General features: G+C 32.6%; 1 protein-coding gene across 1 annotated transcript; it reads right to left on the bottom strand.

The window, feature by feature from the left end:
- Window positions 1-1,308: 1,308 nt before the first annotated feature.
- LOC112528070 lies at window positions 1,309-4,933 on the bottom strand. The gene is made up of 5 exons (XM_025138977.1): window positions 4,561-4,933; window positions 3,451-3,945; window positions 2,982-3,088; window positions 2,193-2,438; window positions 1,309-1,923 (listed from the first exon to the last, which is right to left on the bottom strand). The coding sequence occupies exons 1-5, from the start codon at window positions 4,931-4,933 to the stop codon at window positions 1,309-1,311; spliced, it is 1,836 nt and encodes a 611-aa protein (XP_024994745.1).
- Between the last annotated feature and the right edge of the window lie 5,067 nt (window positions 4,934-10,000).

Genomic DNA, 10,000 nt, shown 5'->3' with positions numbered 1-10,000 from the left:
TTTGTGTTTTATATCCCCATAATATATATATATATATATATATATATATATAATCCTTAATAAATAAAGGATAAATGTATAGTAATTCTTCTTCTATGTTATGGTTAATCTATTAGATTTGGGATCATTGAAGGACCAAGGTTTTTTTTTAGACTTATAAGATCAATTTTCAACTCTTGGATTAGATCTACAATTTGAACATTCATAATCATAAAATTGTCACGAAATTTCTTAATAATCATAAAATTATGACTGTTGTCACGAAATTTCTTAATAATCATAAAATTATGACTGTACAACGTTAAATCATTAGATTATTAGCTTATAAAGTTGATCAATGAACATAAATTTATTTTACGAATCTTACGAAAAACTCTTGATTTCGCGTGAATCTAATCCTAATCTATTAAACGTATTAAATAAATACTAAAAGTAAAGAAATTAAAATTGATAGATATAAATAATTGGTGGGGCATGAAGTTGTGGTATTTATTGGGCGGCTTTGTCTTTTTGTTCTTTACACAATGTATCCTATGACTATGACTACGAGGCGTCCTTTTCTATTTAGACTTTGTCTTTGCAGGATGGATTACGTTTTACTTTCTTGACCATCTTTTTCTTATATTATTGTTCTTTTTCTTAATTTATCTATTATCTATATTATATTACGAAATATTTGATAAAAACTCTTAAAAATTATTTTTTATGCATAAAGTATTATTTAGTGATGTATATTACTTAAAATTTAAAATTACAAATAAGTTGTACGTAAATACTAAAAGAGATGTTTTTAAATTGCACTTAGACGTCACATATGCCAAGTCTTGTTTGGATGTGAAGACTAATTTGGAACTTTCGATTCTAGTTGTTTTTATTGTATGAGTTTAGGACTCGGAGATCGGTCATAAAAATCTTGAACTATGGTTTTAAAACCTAGCATTCTCCAAAGATTTAGGTACCACGTTTGGTTTGACAAAATCTTTTTAAGAGATTTATATTTAATGGAATAATTTGGAACCTCGGGTGGTGCATTTGATTTATAGAATTTGGAATGAAATTGAATTCAATTCTTTATAAAAGCAAACTGTAAAAAGAATTAAATTACCTTTTCATTAATCAATTATTATAAACCAGGTTTTTAAACATATATTGAAACATTATTACAAAATAAATCCTATAAAATCCCACAAAATACCAAATGAGAATTCTAAATCCTGTCTCGATTCTCGAAATCCAAACTTAGGTGAAAAATGATTTTATAACGTTATTTGTGACATGAATTATTCTTAAAAAAAAAAAACCAAAATTTTAAAAAAGAATATTATCACCCTGCTTCTTGAAGATCTGGAGCCAATATGTGGATGTGATGATGTCCAAAAGAGGTTTAAACTGCAACAATGCAAACAAAAGCAAGGTCATAGCAGCTAATGAAGACACAAGCCCAAGAACCCATCTCTTTTCATCTCCAAATACCAAATACAGAATGGCTGTAAATGCTATCATCATGCACATGATCGATACGAACAGCGTGATAAGGGCCAGCATCAATCTCTTCGGTAGCGAGTAGAGAAAATCTTCGATAGCATATCGTGCAGTCAGGATTCCCAAGAACAATAAGATGGAAGAAACCGACATGAAGAGAGCAAGAGCATCCGAAACAGCAAACACAACAAACACTGGGCGTTGGGAAAATACCGGCAACCCGGTATTGCTGTTGTTTCCGCCTGGTATGGTGATGGCGGAGGTAAACACGATTGTAGCAATGAGTGTTGCTACGATTAGCCCTGAGTTGGCTCTATCTTTCATCCATTGTTCTCCTTCTTTTGCTAACTGTTCATGTGTTTCATTGAATATCACCGCTGGTGTCTTGTTATTGATATTCCTTTTTACTTGATCTTGAGGGAATGATAGGCGTTCAACCTCCTATAATACAATTATTATCACAATTCATTATATATGAGTGGGGTTCAAATGAGACCAAATAAGAGAACATGAAAATGGCCAAATTACATGTGATTTTACACTGAAATCACATGTGATTATAGAGCACTTCTAAGTTTTAGGACCAACAAATATATTTTATATATAATGACATTAATGTAATGTCATTGTACAGGACTCAAAGTTTTTGGTCTTATGATACAAGTCTTACGGCCAAATTAGTAAAAGTGGGATCAAGTAGTGACATATACCTTGAACCATTGTAATTCGCGTTGCATTTGAAGGGCTGGACCACGACCAGTTGATCTTAGGTTGAGACCAGCTTCATTCTCAGTTTCTCCAGCCAAATGTGCAGCCAAATGCAAAGCAGTGTTCTGTGAGCTATCCGATGCTTGCAACACACGTCCGCGGAGGTTGGTGGTCTGATATATGAGGTTGAATACTTTAGCCCGACGGTTTGCAATTGCAATATGAAACACACCACGTCCCGATTTATTCTGTAAATAGATGGCATTTGGGAAAATTCAAATGAAAAACTGTAAATATATGATTTTGTACGTGAATCATATATGATATTGTACATTAACGACCTTTTTACTGGCACCTTAAATAGTTAGCGTTCTCGTTTGAATCTGCCCCTATGCATATTTATATTATATAAAGATACATTGCACAATGAAGAATACAGAACAATGATGAGTAGTTGAACATACCTAATTTTGCAGTGAGTTCCCAAAACAACCTGCTCAAGTTTGTCCTTGCATTCACACCTTGCCAAAGGATGTGATTTATAGGATTAGGGGAAACTTGAAAATAGTAAGTTTTTATCCGCATAAAACAAACCAAAAGGAGGGAAAAGATTAGATTGGTAGTAACAAAAACTAGAGGAAAACACAGTTGGGTTAATCAAGTATTAGGAATTTGGTTAGAAAACTTGAGTTCAAATACTGTACTCAATGGTGGCCACCCTAAGTAAGTTACAATGGACAATCCTCCATTGAAAAGATAACTTAAATTTAGATTAATTGCTACATAATAACGTGAGGATAATAGCTGTGCTTCTTACCTTTAACTATTTCCTCCCTAGGATTCTCAACATCACCAAATCCAATTCCACCGTAGTTCTTGAGCTCCTCATCAGGTAGATCTATGCGACATTAATTATAACACAAACCAGTCACATTATTCGCCTAAAATAAAGCACACATACTGACAAAGAGATGTGTTATTTGTTCCCAAATAATAATAACAATAATATGCTTACAGGAGTATATGAAGCTTTGCCATGAGTTTAACTTTGTGCCACTTAGGAACGATGAATGCATAAAAGTTTAAGATTTCTAGAGGTGTGACAGCCAAAAAGGGAAATCTATCAAGCAATTCGGAACACAAATCTGCACATAATAATTAAACAAATGAAAAATTCAAATACTGTCTTTTGTATGTTCAATGTAATCTCATGTTGGGCATATGTTAGACGAACAAGTCCAGTATAATTCCATAACTCACCAAAAAATCCGCCATATATGAGTCCARYCACAAGGAGARCARTTTGAGGGTCTYGARGAYAGCTTTSATTCGTGACATSTAACAGGTAGCGAACCACGKCATCATTGTCACAARAGTATGGAGCAMTAAAGAGGGGTATTWKATTATRCATATCCCTAATGTKAGGAAGATCAGGATTCTTTTCAACCATTAACTTCATCATCTCCACATCACCCGCCAAAATGGCTCCGGTAAGAGCAGTCTGTCCAAAGCTATCTTGCATAGCCAAATCTTCTGGGGACATCAGACTTATGAGCTTCTTCAAGAACTCCTGGTTACCTTCAATAGGAGATGCCACCATTAGTGCTGTTTCTGAGGCTCCTATCACGAGAGCACGCACCGCATTTGGGTTTTTCTTTAGTATCTCATCTAAGGTCTTCATGTCTCCTTTGACAGCAGCCTTGTGTAGCGGCAAATAAGGAAGATAATGTGATCTCATTTCTGCTTTGTTTGACCCTGTGTACATAACTCTTGTGGTTAAATGTATCCTTTAATTTAGACGAAAACAATAAAGAACGGTTCAATTTTTACATGGTTTAATGGTCCTTTTACCAATAGCTGAGGTGCATATACTTAAACAAGTTTGAATTCCAAGAGCAATGCAGGTTTGCATGCATATTATAATGTATATAAATGTGTGGGATCATTTCAGGACTCCATTTATTGTGATAACAGTGAGAACTTCTCATCTTAACCTATTGTTTCACATGATTTTTTCACATCTAAGGCTAGCATTTAATGTATTGATGAACATATAATGTTTCACATGTATGTGGTTCACGATGTGAAATTATTTTACGTGTAACTCTTGTTTTACAAACAGACTAAAAAGGTTCACATTGTGAAACAAGTACATGTGGAAAAAACACATCGTAAAACAAATATATGTTAATCGATATTCTACATCCTAGTCTAAGATGAAAAATCATATGAAATAACACGCGAGTCATTAGTCTCAAGGCTATCATAATTTCATTAGTTCTCAGAGTTATCATAATTTCATGAGTTCTAAAAAGAATGTCCCCCTATCCACATACATTAAAAAGAGCAAGGGAAGCTGGAGCATCTTACATCGATCGGTGTGAGTCATCTTCGCAGAAGGTTTTGCAAGCAAAACCGTTTTGTCAATTAAAGCCCACAAATCTTTAGCCGTCTTCGATGTGGTGATTAAACAAGAATTCTTTTTTAGGTAGTCGTCTCCTATTGCTGAGATGATCAAATCTCGCACAGTATTGTCTATCTCTTTCCACTCTGCGTAATCTGGATTACCTTCCGGTGGTGGCTCAATGCTGCCGTCAATGTAGCCAATGACGCCATTGTTTTTAAGTAACCCGTACATGAATATTTTCCAACCATCAGCATTGTACCCATCGAGTTTGAGGATGTAGTTAAAGTTTAAATCCATGTAAATTGGGTGTGGGTATTTACTGGAAGACGAGGCCATTGCCGTTTTTGGAAGTTTGGATGACACCAAGGTTGTTGAACCTGATATACACTATGAAACCTTTCCAACTATATATATCTATATATATATATATAGCATAGAGACTTCCTCCATGGATGTTAATGTAGAATATTTTCATTGAAGGGTTATCTAAATAATCAACAAATGCTCATTTTTTATAAAAACATGATTTAAAAAGATTCTGTTTTGTTCAAACAAGTTTTATTTATGTTAATGCAATTGCAGGTTAAATGTGACTACAACAAGAAGTGTTTATTATTCGTTATCAACAACCGTATGTACTTCTTATACGAAAATGTTATGATAAGTTTCTAGAACAAAGTTATGCAAAATAATCAGTTGACACTTTTCTAAGAAATATCATATAAGAAGATTAATACAAACTATTTACATCTTAAGTCATATTATATGGTCTAACTTCCTACTAATAACTTAGTATTTCATAAAGATATAATCTAACATTTTTGTATAAGACTCGTAATTGTTGACATTATAAACTTAAAAATCACATCAAATACACGATTTTTATGGGATAACAAAGAGGCCTCCTTCAACCATGAATCGCGTAAACACATTGTGGAGTAAATATAATTAAAAAAAAAACTATACTTTTCAATTCTGTTCCAAAATTGAACAGTGAAATTACGACATAAAGTGATGTATGCATAACTTGTTGTCCAAGGAATCTTTTTTAGAAGTTCACAACAGCAGATGGGTACTTCACACAAATGTGTAATCAATCGCCAAATACTTGAATCTAAGCAAGTTAAGGAATCAAGAGGAAGAATTATTATTATTTTAAACTAGTTGTGTATCCTTGTAATAAGGCGGCAACGATTTTGAAGTTTCACTGATTTTATTAGAGAATATTTAACGATAATATAAGTTACACTTGGTCTTTACATATTAATACAATTTGAATAATTATGAGTTATGGTTCCAATTACAGTCTATCGATGAAAAAAATTATATGACAGATTAAAATCCAATATATTTAAAATCTAACATATTTAAACGACTCCACAAATGTGTTCGATTTACACCAAGAGCAAAGAATCAAGAGATCAAGAGCGAGACCAAGAGTTCTAGAGCAATTGAATAAGAGATGAACGAGAAAACCTTTTAATAACTAGTGGTGAATATCAATATGAATCTCACCTTGGGGGATGGGGCGGAGACATAGATGTATGAGAGGGTGAAGACATTAGTGAAATGTGTCAAAAGTATCTTGGGAACATGAAAATAAAAGGTAATAATATGTATTGGTAACTTGCACTATATGTTATTTTAATCATAGGTTAAGAGATTTTAAGACTGAATGCATAAAGTAGTAATACTTAATACATTATGAGTTGTTTTTAAGATTTTTAAGACTTTGTGCATTAAAATTTATTTTTAATACTTTTGATAAATATGGTTTATAAGGTAGTATAGATTTTCTGAAAGTAATAAAGTAATGATGTCGTTTTCCGATATTTACAAAAAGAAAAAGCTATAGAATTTATGCATAATTTATGTTCCAAGTTTCCATTAAAACATCTTTTATCTCTTTCCTTTTTCACATTTTCCCACTTTATAAAGAGATACTTGAAACACGAGTGTAACAAAAGGTAACATGATAGTTTACTTCTTGATGAATTTGTTTATAGGGTTGTTCATTATATGTTTTGGAATTGTAAGCTTAAAAGTTCTGTTAAGTATTCTTGTATGACAATTATTGGATGACAGTTCAAAGCCCAACAAAAACCGAACCGATTCAATCCAATTATATCCCATCCAAGTATCACAATATAAGCTTAAAAGTTCTGTTAATTATATCCCATCTCGTAAATGCAACCCAACTCCTTACAGGCCTTGAATAACCAGCTAAGAATAATTATAGCAATAATAACGAGTAGAAGTTCTAAAGTGTTCCAAGTCGATTGATTGAATTTGTATGGTGACATTGTCTCAATATTAATAATTAATCGCATTTGAATTAGTTTTGACGCATATATTTAGGATTATTTTCGTCAAAACCTTTGTCTAAACCTTAAATTACAAGCCTTCAGCATAACACCGTTATGAGATGATATACTTGAACAAACAGGTGAATGTTCGAATTTGACAACCACAGTCCGCAGGATGTGAGTTACGATTCCTTTAGGAATTAGACTCCATGTGAGCACTCTCCTCTTGAATCAACCATCTAAGGGTTATTGTGTACCTGATTTGCCTCACATAATGCTCTTGGGACGAGACGGTGTGAGCCGCCAACTCAAGGATTTCCAGTTACAACCTTCTACACCAACCTCAATTACAAGGTTCAAGATTAAATCCTAATTTCCAAAGTATAAACTAATTATAAACATGGCCCAAGCCATAAGATTACTGCACTGTGATACAAATTTTCTGTAACTTTAATAAGTACTTCACTTTACCATCAAAATGTCAATTTGTTACAAATAAATCGTGACTGCAACAGAAAGTTCAAATTCCGAAGGTTTAATGATCATCGGCAAAAACTTAATTTGACTTCAAAATGAGAATTAATAAGAAATTCAATCAACTAATTGATTATAAAATGATAAATCTAATTAACAACAAGTTAATGGTTCAAATTCACAACATCAAGAATCCTACACCCTTTATAATCCCTTTATATAATAAAACCTGCAGACCAGCCACTAACTGCTTCTACCTCGCCCAGAGTTGGTGACTCAAGTCCAAAAACCGATTAGCCCAATACTGTTTATATAATTTTAGGGCCAGCCCAATATATCAAAAATTCAGTCCTAAGCCCAGATCCGTACTCATCATGAGTCATGATTAGGGGTGTAAATGATTCGAGTCGAGCTCGAGTATCACTATACTCGACTCGAACTCGAAACCGAATTTCCAAGCTCGAACTCGACTCGAAAACTCACGAGTAGTAAAAATCAGAGCTCGACTCGAACTCGATAACTATTTCTCAAGCTCGAACTCGAACTCGAGCTCGAACTAAGCTCGAATCAAGCTTGAACTACAACTCGAATCAAGCTCGAACTCGAATCAAGCTCGAACCAAACTCACTCATTGAAATTTATAAAACTTAGGGTCTTTCTCTTATAAATTTTAAAACTTAAAAGTGTTCTCTTAGTTTTTATAAAAATAAAGAGATCAACTTCAAACTTCATCATCAAAAAGACAAAGTTAGAAAATTGCATTCATCTTTCTCTCTTTTTATAACATCTTTTCTTTCTTCTTTTACCATCTATCTTCCAATGTGGGACAACTTCACTAACTTTTTTTATAGTTTTTCTTTGTCTTTTTTTAATTGTTTAAATATCTAAAAATATAAGGCATTTATATTATTTATATTTTACATATTTTATCATAAAACCTGATTATATACTTTAAAACTAATTATATATAAAATAATCGAGTATCTCACGAGCTTTTCGAGTCGAGTATTGGGTAGCTTGACTCGACTCGTTAATATGTCGAGTTGAGCTCGAGTTCGAGTCGAGCCTATTCGAGTCGAGTGTTGACCGAGTTTTGACCGAGTCGATCTCGAGTAGCTCGCGAGTTGTCTCGTATCGTTTACACCCCTAGTCATGATATCTCCTTCTCTACCCAAATAACCTGCTTCAAACCTTTCGTTTAAAACTTCGATTTACACCAGTCTTGTTCGATATTGTCGGTGATTTTTGGTTCATAATCTAAGCAACACTGTTCTTTGAAGATTTATCGAAGCAATTCGTCTCGACTAATGTTCCTATTCATAGCCGCATTTAGCGTGATTGTGGCCTCAATTTCTTTCGATTTCGTTCAATATTCTTCAAATTTCTCGTTCCTAACACATCTAACATTCTTATATATACCAATTGGGTTCACTTGTAGCTTAGACGCGCTGTATCGGTGAGTTACGCTTACCGTTCGTATCAACGCCGCCGCGCACAGCGTTTTTAGTGGTTGACGATGGACGTAAATAACATTATCATACGATTTTCAATACCAATTGACTCTCAACACCATCATAAATGAAGATACATTTGTATATGAAGATTAAACATTCGAATCTTACCTCAAATCATCGATTGGGTCTCGAACAAGATCCCGAGTTCCAACCTGGCTTCCGCTGCTACTACGCTATCGATTTCAGCATTTCCTTCTAGGGTTGGTTTGTAATATTTCATTCATTTCGACTGCTGTGATATTTTGAGTTGATTATCAAACAGATTTCGTTGCCTTTGATCCACCGAAAGTCACAGTCGCCAGATTTGTATCAAAAGCCCAGCGTGTTCTGCTTATCAAATTGGAATAATGACATGCCAAGCCCTCGAGTTTATGTGTCTTGCTATTTCTAACCCCCGTACTTCATACTTTTTAAAATGCTTTTTAACTATCATTTTAGTAACCGTAATTTGTTAAAAATTGTGATTTTGTTCCTATATTTTTAAAACTATAAAGGTTCTCGCATAATGCAAATGTTTTGTTTTATTCCGTCTCTGTAGATGTTTTAATACGGTTTTTATGTGRTTTTGAAAAAAAGATAATGTTTTTGTTTTTGAACAAAATATAAATTTGAAGATGTCATAAAATTTCAAAAATAAATATATCAATATTAGTATGAAATTAACTATTTAAAAGTTCTTGTTTTTTTGTATAATTTCTTTAATGGAATTTTTTAATTATAATTTAATTTAGATTTAATAACGAAGTAATTTGTTTTTGATTCAATAATATAATTTTTTATAAGAATTATAATTAAGTATTATGTTAGAAGTCAATGACTATCCTAATTATATTTTAGATTTTTTATATTTAAAATAAGATGTTTATCTTGTATTTGATCATGTTTATCTGCAGTTAGTTACACGAATTCATATATAAAGCTTTAATAAATTGTACTTACGCACAATCTACTTGTAATCTTGAATTTTAAGTAATATGCATCAATAAATAGTACTTTAAGCATATAAAATATTTTTAAGAGTTTTTGTCAAATGTTTTATAATATAGTATAGATAATTTAATTTAAGTTTAATAATGAAATACTTTATTTTTGGTTTAATAATATAATAT

The sequence above is a fragment of the Cynara cardunculus genome, assembly GCF_001531365.2.
Source record: "Cynara cardunculus var. scolymus isolate 2C chromosome LG 1, CcrdV1, whole genome shotgun sequence".
Classification (NCBI taxonomy): Eukaryota; Viridiplantae; Streptophyta; class Magnoliopsida; order Asterales; family Asteraceae; genus Cynara; species Cynara cardunculus.
Note: the sequence above shows the minus strand (reverse complement) of the source record. Positions and strands in the feature narration are given on the sequence as shown.